This window comes from Hippocampus bargibanti, linkage group LG07 (assembly GCF_051943395.1).
Source record: "Hippocampus bargibanti isolate YZ-2025 linkage group LG07, ASM5194339v1, whole genome shotgun sequence".
Lineage (NCBI taxonomy): Eukaryota > Metazoa > Chordata > Actinopteri > Syngnathiformes > Syngnathidae > Hippocampus > Hippocampus bargibanti.
This window is the reverse complement of record NC_142740.1, coordinates 3,240,692-3,262,103: the sequence shown is the minus strand read 5'-3', so window position 1 is coordinate 3,262,103 and position 21,412 is coordinate 3,240,692. Positions and strand designations below refer to the sequence as shown.

Genomic DNA, 21,412 nt, shown 5'->3' with positions numbered 1-21,412 from the left:
AGTAAAGTCTCGTTATATCGATATCGGATATATCGATAGTCCCGGTTATATCGATACTATTTCTATGCATGCACGGAGAAAATTACATGCAAACAGGGTCTGATATATCGATAGTCCCGGTTATATCGATATTTTTTCGGACTCCCTTGAATATCGATATAACGAGACTTTACTGTATATGCTGTGGAATCTTTGTAAAATATGCTTAGTATAAGTCATTTAAAGTGATTTTACAAATTATGGACACAACTTGTACGGAGGCGTCAGTTGTCATTCAGGGATCTTCAATGGGTGATTAGTTTGATTTTATTTATGGGGTGTATTTCTTAGCAATGGCTCACGTCGCTAACTGGTTGAATTGTGAGTTGAAATTCCTGTATTTTGTTGTATTGATGGTCGCGTAAGTTTACTGTGAAAAAAATGCCATTTGAACTTTTTTTTGGAAGACTCAATCCGGGGGTCTGTCTTCAACCCCCTCGGGCGGCCCCTACTCGCGGTGGGCCGCCTGCATAGACACACTATTGTTAACAAGTTCAAGTCGAGTAGGCTCCCAGCATACCATATTCCGTCCACAGGCCATCTCAGAATGCCGCACCTCCTGGGAATCTTAGCTAAACCTTGATCTATGCAAACATGGATGGCCTTCTGCGCTATCATCACACAAACTAAAAAATAATAATGCTACTCCAAGTTGAAGTTGATTATTAAATACATTCTAGGATGGCAGCGAATGAGTTACATTGAAAAAAACCGCCGCAGGGTAACATAGCGTTAGCATTTTCAGCTAACAGCCGCTTAGTCATAAGTAAGTTCGAAATAGTACAATCCTTTGTTGATTTTCTTTTGATTCAGGTAACTTGGCTTAGCCTAAGTAGCATCGTGTTAGGCTATTTATTTGGTTGGCTACCTAAGTAGCTAGCTATTTGCTATCTATTTGCTATATATTAGCTATCTTGCTGGCCAGCAATCTACGAGCTATCTAGCTGGCTATCTATCTATTATTATCTATTATCTATTTGTGATTGAATTTTATTTAGTATAGTACCTATACTTGTCTGTGACTATAAAGTGTCCTTGAGAGCTTTGAAAGGCGCTTAAAATGTAATGTATTATTATTATTATTATTATTATTAGTCTAATAACTCTCTGGCTAGCTATCAGCTAGCCATCTATTTGCTATCTATTAGCTAGCTAGCTTGCTTTCTATCTATTTGAGTTACTTCCGGGTTGAGTGAACACTGGCGCGTGTGGCTGCCGCTGCTCACCCAAAGAAAAACTTATCCTGTGACGGTAATGTGACCTTGAGAGAAAGGCGCTTATAAATTAAATGTATTTAAAATAACCATAGGCTGGCCAGGCTCTCTCAATTCTAATGCTAATTAGCATCTAAAACAAATATCACATTTCCTCATTGTGGGACTATTAAAGGCTTTCTGATTCTGAAACAGTGCACTAAAAAACACATACACCCACAAAATAACAGTCCTGACATTCACATATTCTTTATCCTCTGCATAAAATGACTCATATTTGTACCGTGATAGTGGAATTTGAGGTGTTATGAATCTCATTGCGGTTCAACGACAACAGTCAACCGTGAGATGACTACAATAACATACGTATACCATCACAACACATTAACAATATAGTTTGTTCAAGGTGTGATTGACAGGCCCGTGATGTTAAACATGTTTGCTTTACATCGAGCTACTTTTTTAAAAAATCTCTGCTTTGTATAAACACCACCCACACAGAACGGGTTGAATTTGAAAGGCATCCATTTCGATTATTTCCAAAACCAATTATTACTCAGATGATTTATTAATGGAGTAATTGGAGCTTTAAAGGACAACCGACGCCTTCGGACAAGTTGTGTCCATAATTTGTAAAATGACTTCAAATGACTTCTACTGAGCGTATTTTACAAATATTCCACCGCATATAGCTATATTTTACGTTTTAAGACTCGCGCTGAATATTCAGGAAGGACTGCAATGCAGCATCCCAGAAAAGAGGCAATAAAATGGCGACCAGCTCCTGTGAGGAATGAATCCCCATTTCCACAGGCTGATAAATTCCTTCCATGGAGCTTGGACGCCCTCTTCTGGCGGCTTTTGGGTGCAAGACGAGGTTTTCAGACCAAACAAGTACAGCAAAATACATTAACGCGATGGAAGGACTGCTACAATGTGTCTTTTTTTCGGTCAGGGACGTTCCTTGTGACGTTACGTACGGACTCGTCACCAACTCAAAAACGAGACTTCCTGAATATTAAAACGTAAAACATAGCGATATGCTGTGGAATCTTATTATTAAAATACGCTCAGTAGAAGTCTTTTGAAGCCATTTTACAAATTATGGACACAACTTGTCCGGAGACGTCGGTTGTCCTTTAATGACGTTCGGCGCAGGATCGGATAGATCGATAGTCCGGTTATATCGATATTTTTTTCAGACTCCCGAGACTATCGATATAACGAGATTTTACTGTATACTATTGTTAAAAATTAACAATGTGACTGTGAAGTGGTGGTATTATTGTTGGGGGTCAGCATCCTGCGCACATCAATTTGCGCGTGTGTGTCTTTAAAAGGCGGGGCTAAAAGTAGTGGCTACTGAAATGAATGCATTAGAACAAAATGTCATTAGAAAAAAATTATATTATACAGAAACAGTGTGTGCGTTAGCAACTGAGGCTGGAAGATATTCACTTAAATCAGACCCCACTCCCACCCCACTCCGCACCCCCCTTTGCTCCTGTCTCTGTACTCATTATAAATCTAATTTGAAGAACTTGGAGTGTGATTCTCAATTGTTAAGTAGCCAAATCCCAGCTCAATATTCCACACTCACTCTCTCTCTCACACACACACAGGAGGTGGAAACTTACTGCATAGTGGACACATAGGCTGTGAACAGAATTTGTAGTGAGCCAGAGGTTTAACTGTTAAAATGAAAAGGACTACACTAATTCCACTAGAATGACTCCCTCAGAGAGGTCAAAGAAAAGCGAAAACAAATTCCCCCGAGCCCCAGACCTGCAAAAGAGTTTTGAAATTGTTTTTGTTTGTTGGAAACGAGCTACCTTGCGTCATATTTTGTAGAACTCATTTCAGTAGTTTTAATTTAATCCGGCACATGGATAAAAACATAAGTCTGTTATGCAAGTAGAGTATAGAGCACAAAAAGAACAGAGTATTTTGTAAAATAAACAAATCGTAGTTGGCTGTTGATCATTAAAAGTAGAAAATTATGTTTTATGGGGACCTGGGAACGGATTATTCTCATTTTAATGGTTTCCTATGGGAAATTAATTTTTGGGATACACACTTTTCACTTTACACACTGTCTGGGAACCAATTAAGTTCGTAAGCCAAGGTATCACTGTACTGTATTATGTCTTCAGAAACATTTTAAAATTTACATTACACCAGGTATATTATCTGTAAATCTGGCAACAAAAAAATAGATTTTTTCTTTAAGTGGCCCTCTGAGAATAACAACCCAAAGTGGCTAATCATCCGCCATTTTGTTTCCATATTTTCCTCAATCAATCTCCATTACTGTTGTGGTCAAATCGTCCCTCCACATCAAATTAGCACCCATGTTGAGATCGGGCAAAGAGTGACGTCACCAACCGCCATTATGTGTATGTGTGTGGGGTGGGGGGTTGCTATGGCACCTGGCCCATTTTGTCTTACTGCTGGTGGCAACTGCGCTACGCCCCCCCCCCCCCCACTTAACCTCCTCCTCGGCACTGCCTTTATCATGACGTCATTATAAAACAAGCCAATAAGAATGTCTCGTTCGCCTCCCCCCTCCCACCCTCCCGCCCCTTTCTTGCCCACCTCCTCTTCCGTCGAGCTGTGGAACTTATTGCGGGAGTTTGCGGGCGGAGTCGCACACCGTGAGAAGGAGTGGGGGAGGAAAGAGAGCGAGGAAAGAGAGTGAGAGTGATCTATAGGTAGAGAGAGAGAGAGAGAGAGAGAGAGAGAGAGAGAGAGAGAGAGAGAGAGAGAGAGAGAGAGAGAGAGAGAGAGAGAGAGAGAGAGAGAGAGAGAGAGAGAGAGAGAGAGAGAGAGAGAGAGAGAGAGAGATTCAAGCGGCGGTGAGGACTGACAAAGTGTCCTTTTCGTGTTTCCGGTGAGGCGCAGCAGTCGTCTCCTCCGCCAAACACACACAAACACAAGAAAAAGAGAAGCCCTCCCCCCCCGAAAAAAGTTGGAGTTTACCGGTGTGCTCGCGAGGGGACTTCCATAAACATGTCGGGGAATAAGGACACCGACGGCGGCTGGAGGAGCTTTGTGTGGAATTCCGAGAAGAAGGAGTTTCTGGGGAGAACCGGCGGCAGTTGGTGTAAGTCATCCATTTTTTTTTAGTAACTGGTGAATGTCACGACGCGGCTTGTTCTCTATCTTCCTTATTTTTATTAGTATTATTATTATTGCTTAGACGATAAGGCAGGCTGGCAGCACCTGTTTCGAGCTCTGCGCCGCTGACAAGGCTGAGTCGTGACTTGTCGGAAGGTTTTTTTTTTTTTTTTACCTTCCACCATTTGAAAGTTACGACGTCATTTTGATTTTGGGAAGTGGACGAAAACGGGCGAAAAGACAACAAAATGGGGGAAGGTGACTTGAAAGTAAAGCGATTTTAATGGACTATGAGCAGAAGCCATCATTTGAAACAAAAAAATCCCATTCATTTTACGTCAGATCGGCTTAACTACGATGGGTTGACGGGTAATAAAGCAAACGTGACGGGCTAATAAAGGCTGACGGAGGAGAAAGTCTAAAAGATGGCTCGTTTGTGTTTTTTTTTTTGGTAAAGGGTGGGCGTTCATTTAAAATAAGGTGACCCCTGAAGGACGGCCTATGTCGGGCAACGACTTTTCACTCACGCCGGGTGGTGAAAGTTGCATTCAGCGCGTTATCCCCCCCACAATCATCTCTCCGGTATCTGATCGACAAACTAGTTGGTTGGTTTGTTGTTTTAGCTTAAGTGGCTTCTTTGGGGCCTACTCTTGTTTGTTTTTCCACGAAAGAAAACAGACTTTTTTTTTCTCTCCCCCCCCCCCCACCGTGAATAGTTAGCATTCCGGTCAGTGTTTGCCTCATCAAGCTTGACGTGGTTGACCAATAAAACACGTGATGTGGATTCAGACCCCCCCTCTCCCCCACCCCGCGGTCCATTTGACAAAAAAAAAACACCCAAATTGCATGTTAATCACATCTGAGTGCGTCGATTCTGGTACTGTCGAACTGATCACGACTCACATGTCTCAGCGGTCCCCCCCCTCCCCATTACCACCACCCCCTCTTCCTACACCGCAACACACGAGCTTCAATTTTCCGAAAAGAGGAAATGTGACTTTTTTTTTTATCGGCGCTCATGCTTAACATTTTAAACGCACAATCCCTTTCATCGTCAAACGACCAGCGAGTGAATAAATCCACCGTGTCTGGTTGTCACCGAAACAAAAAAAAAAACAAAGCGTCGTTGTCAAAATTTAAAGCAACAGGTTTGTCCGTGAACGCACCACGAAAGAAGCTCGATCCAAATGGCGCGACTAACAAAAAAAAATCGTCCTAAATATTGTTGTATGAATACGTTTGAGGGGTAATTTCAAAGACTGAAGGTGCTTCAACGTGACCAGAGTGTCAGTGAACGCACCACCAGAGAGAGAGAGGGCATGGCCGTGAAAAAGGCGTGTGTGTGTGTGTGTGTGTGTGTGTGTGTGTGTGTGTGTGTGTGTGTGTGTGTGTGTGTGTGTGTGTGTGTGTGTGTGTAGTGGTGGGGGGGCAATGTGAATGTGGTGATGGTTTGTTCACCACAAGCTCCTGCTGCAGTGGGGTGGGGGATGGGGCTCTTTCCATTTTTCCACTGACTTGTTTCAGGTTGTTGTTGCCTGTTTCCTGAACTGCTGCTGTCTATCCTCAACCACATGCAGTGTGTATGTGTGTTTGTCGCCTGTGTAAAAAATCAAGTTTTGGCTTGCAATTTTGACAAATTATCCATCTGAATGAAAATGCATTTTGACGAATGCCCCTTCCTCATAATGAAAACAAAGTAGGATAGATTGGATATCTTTTTTTTTGTACAGCAAATCCATCAATGGCGTGCGTATCATATTCGCAGAGTATATTTGCATCGATAACTTGTTGTGGGAGTGTCTGCAGTACTTAGTCCCTGTAAGAAGTCGGCGTCATTATCTTGAGCTGCACACATGCAACAAGCAACCGTGCGCCCCTTGATTGCTTGTGCGCGTCGTCCATTTTAGAAAAGTGGCATTGGCGGTTTGACGCCGGGGACGCTCACATTTTCTACTCCAAAATTACTCATTTTTCTTTAAAATATGCTAAATGTAATGATTCCGTCGCACTATAACATATGCAATTTTTGTGATATTCAGATGTTTTAAAAGTTGTACCCTGGCTTGGTGAGTGACGTAGGAGGCAGCGAATTTGAGTGTCTAGTCAATTGTTATTAGCTCGGGGCGAGCGACTGACTGCTATCCGTTTTGTCGGTCTTGGCGTTTTGTCAGTTGTGGCTGTAGCGGCGGGTGCGTGAATGTTCTTATTATATGTTTATTGTTACTGTTTTGTCAATAAAGCAATAAAAAAAGCACATGGCTTCTGTGCCCATCGTTGTGCCAAATAACTTGAATGACAATACGTTGTAAATCCCTGTATGCCTGCGTAAGCTCTCAGTCATCCATCGATAAAAAGGTTTCGTGAGCCGTCGTCTGTACTTCTTTGAAAGTGTGAAACGTTTCACTCCTCATCCGAAAAGCTTTGTCAGCAAACTAAAATTTTGCTGGTAGCTCTGGCCCTATATGTATATCCTTATAATTATAATCCATTTCATTTGTAAGCGCCTTTCAAAACTCTCAAGGTCACTTTACAGTCACAGGATAACATTTTCTGCGGGTGAGCGGCGGCTGCCAAATGCGCTAGCGTTCTCTCAACCCGAAAGTAACTCAAATCTAAAGAAAGCTAGCTAGCTAGGCAATAGATAGCTAGCTAGATAGCCATACATCTATTAGATAGCTAGCTAGATAGCCATATAGCTATTAGATAGCTAGCCAGGCAGCTAGATAGCAAATAATGTGGCGGAACCAGACCTCTGCTTTGATAGCTCTCTGCTCTAAGATTGCGGGGAGCAGAGGACCATTCCCTGAAGCTAATCTAATTCCTCTTTTGTCCTGACTGATTATGTTCTATCCCTGGCCCTGATTGCCCCGTTCACCCTAGTATCACCTCATCAGCAAGACTAAGTCTATGTTGTAACAATCTAAGAAGTCTATTGTAAGTATGATGCATATTATAATAATAACAATTATACATTTCATTTATAAGCGCCTTTCAAAACTCTCAAGGACACTTTACAGTCACAGGATATTTTTTCTGCGGGTGAGTAGCGGCAGCCACACACGCCAGCGTTTTGAACCTCACACCACCATGGTGATTTAGGGAAGGGTTTTGCCGTTTTATAAAACAAAAAAATAGCCCTTCACTCGAAAAAAGAAATACAGTAAAGTCTCGTTATATCGATATCGGATATATCGATAGTCCCGGTTATATCGATACTATTTCTATGCACGCACGGAGAAAATTACATGCAAACAGGGTCGGATATATCGATAGTCCCGGTTATATCGATATTTTTTCGGACTCCCTTGAATATCGATATAACGAGACTTTACTGTATGTTTCATCACTGAAAAACAAATATAAGAAAAGCCAATCAAATCACTCCAATTCAGAAATGTCAAGTCCAACTTTTAAACCGGACATTTACAGAGTAAAAAAAAAAAAAACTTTTCGCCATTGCGAGTCCCGGCACGCCTCAATCACCTGCGACTGTGAGGAAAATGCTCATTTGCCTTACAAATGACCACAGTGTCAGTGGTCAAAACAAAACATGAACAATTTTCCTTAGTGAACTGCTGCTGAGATTCTTACAGTTGCTCATCAAAAAAAAAAACACACAAATCCAGAGTGGGTCTAAATACATAATGTTGTGACAACAAAAAAAAAAGGATACATTGAAGATAGTTTTCATCACGGCGCCATGATATTGTTACTCGAAACATCTCAGGCAACATTAAAGGACAACCGACACCATTTTTTTGTTTCCTAACTGACATCAGAAAAACTTTTTAAAGCATCTAAAATACCCAAAACACGCAGGCTGATATTTTTTGTCAAATGCAAAACACCAATAAAAATGACTTCAAGTGTCCAAAATCTGCAAAAACTTGAGCTGCGAATTGGGCATTTTCAGAAAGTCCCGCCCCCAGTTTGTGACGTCACGCCAAGACGACTTGCATTGCTGGAGAATCAAAACAATGGCTTCAGATTCGGAGAAGATGCTTTCTTGCTACACATCCAGTTATGAATATGATTCAAATAGTTCTGAAGAGGAAAGCATACATGTTTGCAATCGATGAAAGAAGTACTTCCGTCTCATTTCGAGGCGTCTGGACTCCAATGTAGCATCCCAGAAAATGCACAAGATGGCGCCCAAGCTCCATTGGAAATGGGCTGATTTGTCTGCTGGGAATTTGTGTCAACTAGTATCAAATAGTAGTCTTGGTGCAACACACAACGATTCACCATGGCGTTATTTATGTGGTTTTCCTTCTAATTTCACCATCAACACGAAGTTTTGAGACCAAACAAAGTACCCAAAATGCATTGTGTGTCGCTTTCTCGGTCAGGGGCGTTCCTTCCGTGACGTCACGTCAGGCATCGTCACCAACTCGAAAACAAGACTTCCTGAATATTCAGCGCGAGTCTTAAAAGGTAAAATATCGCTATATGCCGTGGAATCTTTGTATAATACGCTCAGTAGAAGTCATTTGAAGTGATTTTAAGGCAGGTGAAGTGGTTATTGGGGGGGGGGGGGTGAGAGGTGGGGTCTGCCGGCTGAAGCTAAGCTAAACCCGCCAGACTGGTTCCCCGGGGGGGTCCTTTACGTTGTAACTAGCAAAGAAAGACACCTCGGGAATGCTGACATGACAACAGGAAACCCAAGCAACAATAAATCAGCGTAAACGCTATTCGTCAGATGCGGTTTGCGATAGGGAATTCCAAATCTAAATAATAATAATAATAATTTATAAAAATGGAGATATCATTTGGTTGACTGAATTTAAATATTTCTGATTTCAATAAAGCGTCCGTCTTTCTGTCTCTGGGATCGATTTTTGTTCATTTGTTTGACTCAGAGAATTTGGTTGCTGTTTTTCACCCCCGCCCTCTCCAAAACACCCATGGGTGGACAACTGCTTAACAAAGTCCATATGTTGAATCTAGTGTTGACTTTTTGTTTTTTGTCTTTTTAATCAAACCCGGATCACATCTGTTAAACATTACATCTTCTTCCGCGTAGGGTTGGGGTGTCGAGACCCGAAAATCACTTGGAAAGTCGGACTAACAAAAATAACAGAAGCCCCCCCATTTCAACATAGTTTCTCGGAACCGAGATACCACAAGATGATATGAAAGCATTGAATGAACAAAATCAAGCTCCATTTCAACATAGTTCAGCGGCACCCAGACGCTTCCAGAGTACGTAAACAAAAAAAAAAGGCGATTTGCGATGTACTTAGTTGCAAAACATTTTTGAACTGGTGGTAAAAGTGGTGTTTTGAGCTGCCTATTATTATTATTATTATTATTATTATTATTATTATAGTGATACCTCAGCTTACGAACGCTTTAGCTCACGAACGTTTTGCCTCACAAACATTAAGTTCATGAGCATATAGTCTTGGCTAACGAACTCGTTTTTGGCGGACTTACCAACCCACACGCGCCACGGTGGCTGGCGGACTAGTTTTCGTCACCCCCTTTAAGTGCAGACGTGGTTTGTTATCAAGTGGAGTACTTTTGCTATTAGAGGACCGAAAAAAGACCCCACCACAGGCTAGTGTTAAGCCGAAGAGGACACAAAAGAAAATTACGATTGAGCAGAAGAAGGAGATCATTGAACAACACAAACGAGGTGTGCGTTTGTGTGACTTAGCGTCCCTAGTACTAGTATGCTAAGTCGACCACTGCTACGTGTGGCTAAGGATGTTTCTGTGTTGTCTAAGCAACGGTCTCAGGCAATAGAAGAGGTTCAAAAACTGTTGATTTTGATTAACGAAAAGCACCTAGCAGGGGACATTGTGAGTGAGGGTATCATCGCTGAGAAAGCACAGCAACTTCACTCGGATATCATCAAGAGGCAACCACATCAATGACCATCACAAAGGTCAATAAAACAACTATTACTTTAATTACAATCCAATAACACATTTGTTATACATAAAATAAGGTATGTTGTGTGTAGTTTTAAGGCTTATTTAGTAGAAAAATGTTTTATGGGGACCTGGGAATGGATTATTCTCATTTTAACGGTTTCTTATGAGAAATATATATTTGGAAGATGGACTTTTCGCCTTACACACACTTTCTGGGAACCAATTAAGTTCGTAAGCAGATGTATCACTGTACTTGTGAAGATGTTAGCGTTGCATGAGGCAACTAGATCAACGACCATCACAAAGGTCAATAAAACGACTATTACTTTAATTACAATCCAATAACACATTTGTTATACATAAAATAAGGTATATTTTGTGTAGTTTTAAGGCTGATTTAGTAGAAAATTGTTTTATGGGAACCTGGGAACGGATTATTCTCATTTTAATGGTTTCTTATGGGAAATAGATGTTTGGAACATGAACTTTTCGTCTTATACACACTTTCTGGGAACCAATTAAGTTCGTTATTATTATTATTATTATTATTATTTTATTATTATTATTATTATTATTATTATTATTATTATTATTATTTTAACCTTCCTGGGTAGCGTTGCCGAGTTTGCCAATTTCTGGAGTGAACAACAATTGCGTCAAACTAAACTATGGAACTTTTCCACTGTGTCGAACCTGTTGCAGCAGTGAGCTACGTAGCGGGTGATGGGGACTGGTTTGGGGGGGTTGTTTGGAATGACCGCTGATTTATCCTGTAATGCCCCCCCCCCCTACACTTTTTGCAAAAGGAGAAGAGTGGAAGAAGGAGGCTCTCTCACAATAGTTCCCCCTCACAAAGCTTCCGCCACGAGACGACAAAGGCATCCTTTGTGGTTGTAGTTCATCATGAGGACGACAATTACATGCAACGACCGGTCGCCCCCTACCCTTCTCATTTTGCCCCCTCCCCCGCGATTTTCCTTTCCTATTCACATTCATTGAAACCGCTGCTCCTTTTGGGGACTGTCGACATCGTCATGACATCGTCGACGAACACAAACGACCGTTGTTATATCGCAATGTTGATTTTACGATAAAAACTTTCACAACGTACAGTGATACCTCGGTTTACGAACCACTTGGCTTACGAACTTTCGGTTTACGAATGTTAAAATTTATGAAACTTTTACCTTGGCATTCAAACTTTTTTCGGACACGGAGCTGCCTCAATGAGTGATCCTGTTCTTCTAACAACAAAATGGCAGCCGACCGTTTTTGTCCTCTATTCCCCCACCCCCAGTCTTTGGTTAAAGCCACGTGATTGGTCAAGAACGCAGCAGTGAGGGGAGGTGGTTTAAACATTACAGAGACAGGCAGACGACAGTGATAGAGTTTCAACTTTGATAGTTCAAAGGCAGAGTGTAGACTGCAAGGTTAAAATATCCCATCAATCAGGCTCCACAAACAACCCGCACAAGCCATCTATACACTTGATGCAAAAAGCTATCAACCCAGCTAAACAGAACACAATTGATGAGGAACAAGATAAAATTATCGCAGAGAAAGCACCTACAGGGAATCATTCCTTAAGATGGTGAAAGAAGAAGACTACGTTCCTCATCAAGTGTTTAATGCTGATGAAACCGGCCACTCGATTCCATCAAGCCATCAGTGACCATCACAAAGGTAAATAAATCGACTTTATTATATAGTACAGATATTATATTTCGGTTATATCGATTATTTCTATGTATTAATGCAAACACTACAGCACATTTTTTCAGACTCCCTTGGATATCGATATAACGAGACTTTACTGTAGTACAGTTTATTTCTTTAATTATAATACTACAGCACATTTATTATACATAAAATAAGGTATATTTTGTGTAGTTTTAAGGCTTAGAAAATTAGAACATAGAAAAGAATGTTTTATGGGGACCTGGGAACGGATTATTCTCATTTTAATGGTTTCTGATGGGAAATTAATTTCTGGGATACACACTTTTAGCCTTACACACTCTGTCTGGGAACCAATTAAGTTCATAAACCAAGGTATCACTGTATATATGTTTTTTTACGTTACTCAATTGCCGTCATTTTGCCATCGGGTCTTTTCAAAGCGTAGCGCCGAACACCCAATGAAAGATGGAACGATTGGCGTGACGGCGCTTGGTTTGAATAGATCCAAAGAGTAGACAACCTAGGATTAGCAACGGAATGTTTTCAAACGTCCTGTTTTAACAAGTAGCTAACGCGTGCTTCCTTTTCAGATCACGCCGTGAACTTTGTTGACATGAAGTCGAGAAGCCCTTTTCAAAACATGAATGTTGGCAGTATTCGGGTTCTCCAAGGCTGGGAACTCGCACAAAAAAAATTAGAGGATCATCTAATTCCATTTTTTTTTACCCATTTTCACACCCAAATATTTCCAAAGATGCTTTTATCCCCATTTTCACACCCGAATATTTTAGAGGATGTTCTTATTCAAGTAAAAAAAAAACCCGTGTTAACCTATTTTTGAACCAGAATATTTCAGAGGACGCTCTGATTTGGGTTTTCAAAAATCCAGTTACCCATATTCGCACCCGAATATTTCAGAGGTTGCTCTTATTTGGGTTTTTTAAAACCCTGAGTTTTCCATTTTCACATCCAAATATTTCATAGGATTAGCCAGAATTGCCCTTTTTCGCACCCGAATTTTTTTCAAAACACAGTTAACCATTTTCACACCCGAATATTTCAGAGGTTGCTCTTTTTCGGGATTTTAAAAAGCCGCAGTTACCCATTTTCACACCTGAATATATCAGAGGATTGTCTTATTCGGGTTTTCAAAAACCCAGTTACCCATTTCCGCACCCGAATATTTCAAAGGAAGCCCTTATTAGGGTTTGTCAAAACAGTTACCCATTTTCGCACCCAAATATTTCCGAGGTTGCTCTTAATCAGGGTTATAAAAAGTATAAAGTATAAAAAGTTACTTGTTTTCACAACCGAATATTTCAGAGGATGGTCGAATTCGGGTTTTCAAAAACCCAGTTACCCATTTTCGCACCCGAATATTTCAGAGGTTGCTTTTATTTGAATGTTTAAAAAGCCAGAGTTACCTATTTTCACACCCGAATATTTCAGAAGATGGTCTTATTTGGGTTTTCAAAAACCCAGTTACCTATTTTCGCACCTGAATATATCAGAGGATGCACTTATTTGGGTTTTTAAAAACCCCCAAGTTACCCATTCTCGCACCCAAATATTTCAGGGGATGCTCTTATTTGTTTTTTTTTAAGCCCGAGTTATCATTTTCACACCCGAATATCGGCTTGATTGGGTTACCTCTTGCCAAACGGGGAATAACAATTTTCCCCCGAATATTTCAGCCATCTGAATTTTGAATTTAACCCGAATATTTACAATATAATAATAATAATACATTACATTTTAAGCGCCTTTCAATGCTCTCAAGGACAATTTACAGTCACAGACAAGCATAGGTACTATAATAAATAAAATACAATCACAAATAGAATGCAATAAATAAAATACAATTATAAATAGAAACAAGAGAGACAGAGCTACACAGAAAATGCCATTTTAAATAGGTGTGTTTTGAGATAGGGACTTGAAGGTGGGAAGATAATCGATGTTACCAATGTTGGGAGGAAGTGAGTTTGGGGGGGCATGGATTTTATCGCTAGGCCTGCAGTAGTGCTACTTGGAATTGAAGCGGATTTATGTGGGACAGGAGATGTGAGACAATCTCTTTTCGTCAATGGATACTACAGCTGCGTGTTTGCTTTCAACATTTAGCTTGTAGTAAACGTGCACATTCCACCCACCATGACGTCCCTGAGCCACTGCTGAAAAAGAGGCTTTGATCCTCTCCTCTTTCATCTAGAACTGCTTCATGTCACAAAAGAGGGTACAGAAAGTGCTGAATGAATGACTGTCTTTGTGTTGTCATATTTATTAGTTTTTTTGAATCTGGCTCAGGTTTATTTGGATGTTATTGTGTATTAATGTACTTAATTAAAGTATTTAGCTAGCTAGCTGGCTATCTATTAGCTACATAACTAGCTGGTTGGCTATCTGTTAGCTATCTATCCAGCTAGCTGCCTATCTATTAGATATCTGGCTGGTTAGCTGGCTATCTATTAGCTAGCTGTTTTGAGTTATTCCGGGTTGAGTGAACGCTGGCGCGTGGCTGCCGCTGCTCAACCACAGAAAAAACTGACTGTAAAGTGACCTTGAGAGTTTTGAAAGTCACTTACAAATTAAGTGGATTATTATTATTATTATTTATTATTATTATTATTATTATGTAAAGTTTCTGTAATTTCAAATGTTTTTTTTTTTCAAACTCAATTGCTTCCGTTGGATGCACACCTGATTTTACGATGTGCCATTTAAAAGTGCAAAGTTAGCAATTGCAGTTTGTCAGGTTTGAAAAAAATAACACAATTGATGAGGAACAAGGTCAAATTATCACAGAGAAAGCACCTACAAGGGATCATTCCTCAAGATGGTGAAAAAAGAAGGTTACATTCCTCATCAAGTGTTTCATGCGAATGAAACCGGCCACTCCATTCCATCAAGCCATCAACGACCATCATCAAGGTAAATAAAACGACTTTATTATACAGTACAGTTTATTTCTTTAATTATAATACCATAGCACATTTATTATACATAAAATAAGGTATATTGTGTGTAGTACTAAGGCTTAGAAAATTAGAAAGTAGAAAATTATGAAAATTTATGGTTTCCTGGGAACGGATTATTCTCATTTTAATGGTTTCCTATGGGAAATTATTTTTTGGGATACACACTTTTCGCCTTACATCTCTGTCTAGGAACCAATTAAGTTCGTAAGCCAACTTTACGTTAAAACACCCAATTAACATTCATTTAAATGCAAAATATTGCGGTCGAAGGTTGATTGCTTGATTTACGATTTTTCAAATCATACTTATCAATTTCAATTAATTGCACGCATTGGTTTTATTTCTATATTATTACATTACAGTATATTATCGTTACAAATGGCGAGTATAGTTTTTGCTTTTTTTGAACGTTGCTGTGCCGATGACCATTTTGTTTGTGAGCCTTTTACTGAGCGAGTTGCTTGTTCTAAAAGCAAGGGGGTGTCAAGCTCATTCTATTTGCGTGCTACATCCTAGCAACCATGCTAACATTCCTCCTCCCTTTTTTTGTCCGCAGTCAAAATCTTTTTGTTCTACGTTATCTTCTACGGATGTTTGGCGGCCATCTTCGTGGGGACCATTCAGGTGATGTTGCTCACCCTGAGTAACTACAAGCCCACCTACCAGGATCGGGTGGCCCCTCCAGGTATGTATGTGCAAGTCAAAAGAAGGGATTTCTCTGAGCCGAGATAGCATCGACCATTTTGTCCTTCACTTGCGTGGAAAACCCGGCCGGCACTGCGGGAGCGTCGCTCGCGCGAGGCCTCCCTAAGCTTGTTGATTAGCTGGACAAAATGCTCTCTGTAATGCATAAGCTTTCTGTTGGGAACGACGGCACATGTTTGAGGGCGGGGGTATTTTTAGAGGCCATCGCGAAGCTCCTCGCACTTCTGAGTTCGCCGACGTGATTGTCGAGGTGGCGACTTTTTTCGTTTACGACTGATAAAAGGAAGCAGAGGGGAGTTTTTTTTTTTTTTTTTTTTTTTTCATGCCGCCACTAAAAAAAGTTTCCATTGTGAAGGAGTCACGGGTGAAAAAGGGGGCGGGGAGGAACGCCCACGAGCAACACGTGTGTAAAATCTGCACGGCGACTACTAAGGTGACTGCTGAGTTTCCTGTCTGACGCCAAAAATGGCAGGAAGTGGAAGCGCTGTCCGAGAACAAACGCTTCAAGGAGACAGATTCCGCCTTTTTTTTTTTTTTTTTTTTTAAACAGTGCCTAGGTATCGTCATAAAATGCTTGGAACATAACTCATTCATGTGCAACAATGTGTTCATTCCAGTGCCAGGGTTTTTGTCATTTTCACTCAAATTGCAGCAATATTGAATTTTAGGACAACATCAACATTCAATGTAGCGTACGAAACCTGAGACTCTACTACTTTCATCAGAAAAAAAGTTCATTCCTAACATATGGGTCTGGAGTTATCTGCCTTTGAAATGAGGGCTGTACAAAATACAATACAGTGATACCTCGGCTTACAAACCCCTTGGCTTACCAACTTTTCGGTTTACGAACGTTAAATTTATGAAAATGTTACCTTGGCATATGAACTTTTTTTCGGGATACACACGAAGCGCCACAATGAGAGATGTGTCGTTCGCTGATGAAACCGGCCATTCCGTCAAGCCATCAACGACCATCACAAAGGCAAATAAAACAACTTTATTATACAGTACAGATTCTTTCTTAATTATAATACCATAGCACATTTATTATACATAAAATAAAGTATATTTTGTGCAGTTTTAAGGCTTCGAAAATTAGAAAGTGGAAAATTATGTTTTATGGGGACCTGGGAACGGATTATTCTCATTTTAATGGTTTCCAATGGGAAATTAATTTTGGGGATACACACAAAAAAAAGCATCCGGTTGTCCACTTTTGTATTTGAAATTGTTTACAAATTTTTTACAGTGGCCTTAGCGGGTAATGTCCTCCAGTCGTGTGACGACACTCAACGTGATTCACTTTTTGTTTGTTTTTTTTTGTTTGATTGACATTGTCATAATCCCCCGCTATCTTGCTATTAGCTGGCTAGCTATTTGGCTATTTAGCTGGCTGACTGGCTGGCTGGATTGATAGCTGGCCGTCTATTAGCTATCTATTAGCTGGCGAACTATGTGGTTGTTTAGCTGGCTGACTGGATAGATAGCTGGCTATCTATTAGCTATATATTAGCTGGTTAGCTATATGGCTATTTAGCTGGCTGGCTGGATTGATAGCTGGCTATCTATTAGCTGGTTAGCTAGCTTTCCATCAATTTGAGTTACTTCCGGGTTGAGTGAATGCTGGCGCGTGTGTCTGCCGCTGCTCACCCTCAGAAAAACTCATCCTATGACTGTAAAGTGACCTTGAGAGTTTTGAAAGGCGCTTATAAATGAAATTTATTATTATTATTATTATATGTCACACTATGTCTGGGAACCAATTAAGTTCGTAAGCCAAGGTATCACTGTACATGCATATTGATTTATATAGCGCTTTAACAATAGCTGAAACTGTAGCAAAGCGCTAACATTGACAAACGGGGAAATGCTGCCCCCTTGTGGAAGGGGAAAAAAACATTGCCAGATGTCTGACCAGCGCATTATCGGCACCCCTTTGCAAGAAAAAGCAAAAACCGAACAAATTCGGGAATGGCGCTACACGTCACACTTTTCAATTCCCGAATAAATTCGGGAATGTCAGCGGATGAGTTGAGATAGTTCGAAAACAAGAATTATGGGACACTTGTGAACGGCCATCTTGAAAACAGTAAAGTCTCGTTATATCGATATCGGATATATCGATAGTCTCCCTATATTGTGCTATTTTATGCACGCACGGAGAAAATTACATGGGTGTGGTCGGATATATCGATATATTTTTCCACCCCCAATTTTGTGGGACTAGCATGAAAGTACCTAGAAGTGAATCTGTTCATTTATCCGGTTTTTAAGTAAAGACTATTTAATATTATTTGTGCTTATACAACACCCTCGTGGGTAAAAAAAATCTCATATGTCACCCAATATTTTTTATTTTATTCTCCCTTTTATTTTTTACAGGTTTGTCCCATACGCCACGTTCTGAAAAGTCCGAAATTTCATTCAGCATGAGCGACCCGACCTCGTACGACAAGTACGTGAAAAGCATCGAGAAGTTTCTCGATCTGTACGAGGACGATCGCCAAGTTGACCTGATGAAATACGAAGACTGCGGAGGTACGTTTTTTTTGTAAAATCTTAGTACGGTATTGAAACACCAAAGCTCATATTGCAAAGCATTCACCAACTTATGATATATCACAAAATGATGATTTTCCATGAGGAGCTGTAGAAAGGTGGTTTCGCAGATCAGCACCGTGTTTGAGTGGAAGATAAAGATCGTGATTTTTTTTTTTTTTTTAGAACAGCTCGTAGCGGCGATATAATATTATGGCGCGGTTATGAAATGGTGACTTCTTAAAGGACAACCGACACCACATTTTTTAACTGACATCAGAAAAACGTTTTATAGCATCTAAAATACCCAAAACACGCAGGCTGATATTTTTAGTCAAATGCAAAACACCAATGAAAATGAGGTAAAGTGTCCCAAAACTACTTCAAAATGACCTCGCAGATGCCGAGTTTCGGAAGGTCCCGCCCCCTTGTTCGTGACGTCGCGCCAGGATGTCTTGCCTTGCTCTCGAATCAAAACAATGGCTTCAGATTCGGAGAAGATGCTTTCTTGTTACTCGTCCAGTTATGAATATGATTCAAATAGTTCTGAAGAGGAAAGCATAAATGTTTGCAATCGATGAAAGAAGTCCTTCCATCTCATTTTGAGGCGTCTGGACTCCAATGTAGCGCCCAGAAAATGCACAAAATGGCGCCCAAGCTCCATTGGAAATGGGCTGATTTGTCTGCTGGGAATTTGTGTCAACTAGTATCAAATAGTAGTCTTAGTGCAACACACAAAGATTCACCATGGCGTTATTTGTTTTTTTTACTTGTAATTTCGCTATCAACATGAAGTTTTCAGACCAAACAAAGTACCCAAAATGCATTGTGTGTCAGGGGCGTTCCCTCCGTGACGTCACGTCAGGCATCGTCATCAACTCAAAAACAAGACTTCCTGAATATTCAGCGCGAGTCTTAAAATGTAAAATATAGCTATATGCCGTGGAATCTTTGTAAAATACGCTCAGTAGAAGTCATTTGAAGTGATTTACAAATTATGCACGACAACTTGCACGGAGGCGTCGGTTGTCCTTTAAAACTGCAATACTGCTTGAAGCTAAGAAACCCGCCGGTGCCATTAATGACGCTAACCTGTCACCGCACAGAGAACCCACAGCCGTACCGCGAACGCGACAGCCTGGAGAGTGACCAGGGCCAGCGCAAGGCCTGCACCTATAAGAGGTCGTGGCTGGACGCCTGCTCGGGCAAGACCGACACCACCTACGGCTTCCAGACGGGATCCCCTTGCATCATCGTCAAACTCAACCGGATTGTCAATTTCAGGCCCAGGGTGGGTGAGGGTGAGGGTGGGGTTTCCACCATTTTGTGTAACTAGCATCTCCTGACTGTCGGCCATTTTGTTTGTACTCTTGCAGGCTCCCACCAGCTTGAGTGACTTACCCGGCTCTCTTCAAAGCCGAATACAGGCCAACTCTGTGCCCATTCTCTGTCAGAACAAGGTGAGTCAAACACGGTCAACCGCAAAAGTCTCAAAAGGCATACCACAGGGTCTGGAACTCATACCACGCACATTGAGAACCACTGAGACTTTAAAGGACAACCGACACCCCCGGACAAGTTGTGTCCATAATTTGTCAAATCACTTCAAATGACTTCTACTGAGCGTATTTTACAAAGATTCCACCGCATATAGCTATATTTTACATTTTAAGACTGAATATATAGGAAGTCTTGTTTTCGAATTGATGACGATGCCTGACGTGACGTCACGGAGGGAACGCCCCTGACCGAGAAAGCGACACACAATGCATTTTGGGTACTTTGTTTCACCTGAAAACTTCGTGTTGATGGCGAAATTAGAAGGAAAACACATAAATAACGCGATGGTGAATCGTTGTGTGTTGCACCAAGACTACTATTTGATACTAGTTGACACAAATTCCCAGCAGACAAATCAGCCCATTTACAACTGCGCTTGTGCGCCATCTTGTGCATTTTCTGGGATGCTACATTTCAGTCCAGACGGCTCGAATTGATACGGAAGGACTTCTTTAATCGATTGCAAACGTGTATGCTTTCCTCTTCAGAACTATTTGAATCATATTCATAACTGGATGAGTAACAAGAAAGCATTTTCTCCGAATCTGAAGCTATTGTTTTGATTCTCGAGCAAGGCAAAGACGTCCTGGCGTGACCTCACGAACAAGGGGGCGGGACCTTCTAAAACAACGCAATTTCCGGGGTCATTTTGAACTAGTTTTGGGACACTAAGTCATTTTTATTGGTGTTTTGCATTTGACTAAAAATATCAGCCTGCGTGTTTTGGTTATTTTAGATGCGATAAAACGAGTTTTTGTCTGATGTCAGTTAGGAAACCAAAAAAAAAATGGTATCGGTTGTCCTTTAAAATGTAATATATAAGATCCATTTTGAAGTATCCCCCACCCCCCTAAACCCGTCGTGGTATTTTGACAGCGCGAAGAGGACGCGGATAAGATCGGCGAGATCAACTACTACGGCTTCGACGGCAGCTTCCCGCTGCAGTACTACCCGTACTACGGCCGCCTGCTGCACCCCCAATACCTTCAGCCGCTAGTGGCCATCCAGTTCACCAACATATCGTTGGGCACGGAGGTACGCATCGAGTGCAAGGCGTACGGCGCCAACATCCAATATAGCACCAAGGACCGTTATCAAGGACGATTCGACCTCAAGTTGACCATCAATTCGTGACCTCTTGGGTCATCGGTTTGTCAGTCGGCGCGCACTCCCTTCACCAACACCCACCCATCATCCTCACCCGTTTTTCGTTTGAAAAGCATCCCCCCGCCCCCCAAAAAAAATAACACGTAGAGTCAATGGAGATGATAAAAGTCAAATTAGGAAGAGAAAAAAACACAATTATAGTAGTTTTAAGCATTCACACTACACTGCAGTGGTTCTCAACTTGTATTTCCTTACTTCCCTCAAAATATTGTCAGCCTAACAGCATCATTGCACAAGTCTTTCATTTTTTTCAAAAACAGCACAACAAACAGACTTGCCCTGATTCCACTTTTTTTAGCAGATTATACCACAACACGGTTGACTGAGAATCTACACAGATCAATTTGGATGGTTCGGACAACAGCCTGCTAAGGCAACATAGGATTCGTAATGCTGATGAGGTGATACCGGGGCAAATAGGGCAATCGGGCCAGTCGTTAGTCAGGACAATAGGAGCAATCAGTGGAGCCGCAAGGAGTAGTCCTCTGCTCCCCACCCCAACCTGAGAGCAGGGACCTATCAGAGCAGAGTC

General features: G+C 41.1%; 1 protein-coding gene across 1 annotated transcript; it reads left to right on the top strand.

Annotated features, from left to right (window-relative positions):
* Positions 1-3,900: 3,900 nt before the first annotated feature.
* atp1b1a (ATPase Na+/K+ transporting subunit beta 1a) lies at positions 3,901-21,086 on the top strand. The gene is made up of 6 exons (XM_089001867.1): positions 3,901-4,356; positions 15,464-15,592; positions 17,998-18,153; positions 19,260-19,444; positions 19,530-19,613; positions 20,590-21,086. Exons 1-6 carry the CDS (start codon positions 4,263-4,265, stop codon positions 20,845-20,847), a joined length of 906 nt encoding a protein of 301 aa, XP_088857993.1. The 5' UTR covers positions 3,901-4,262; the 3' UTR covers positions 20,848-21,086.
* Positions 21,087-21,412: the final 326 nt, after the last annotated feature.

What these genes read in the sequence shown, in the direction of transcription:
- atp1b1a (XM_089001867.1), top strand. Translation starts at nt 4,263, where the DNA reads ATGTCGGGGAATAAGGACACCGACGGCGGCTGGAGGAGCTTTGTGTGG. An exon ending in GAAATACGAAGACTGCGGAG is followed by an intron (nt 18,154 to 19,259) that starts GTACGTTTTTTT and finishes GTCACCGCACAG; the next exon opens with AGAACCCACAGCCGTACCGC. An exon ending in CCATTCTCTGTCAGAACAAG is followed by an intron (nt 19,614 to 20,589) that starts GTGAGTCAAACA and finishes GTATTTTGACAG; the next exon opens with CGCGAAGAGGACGCGGATAA.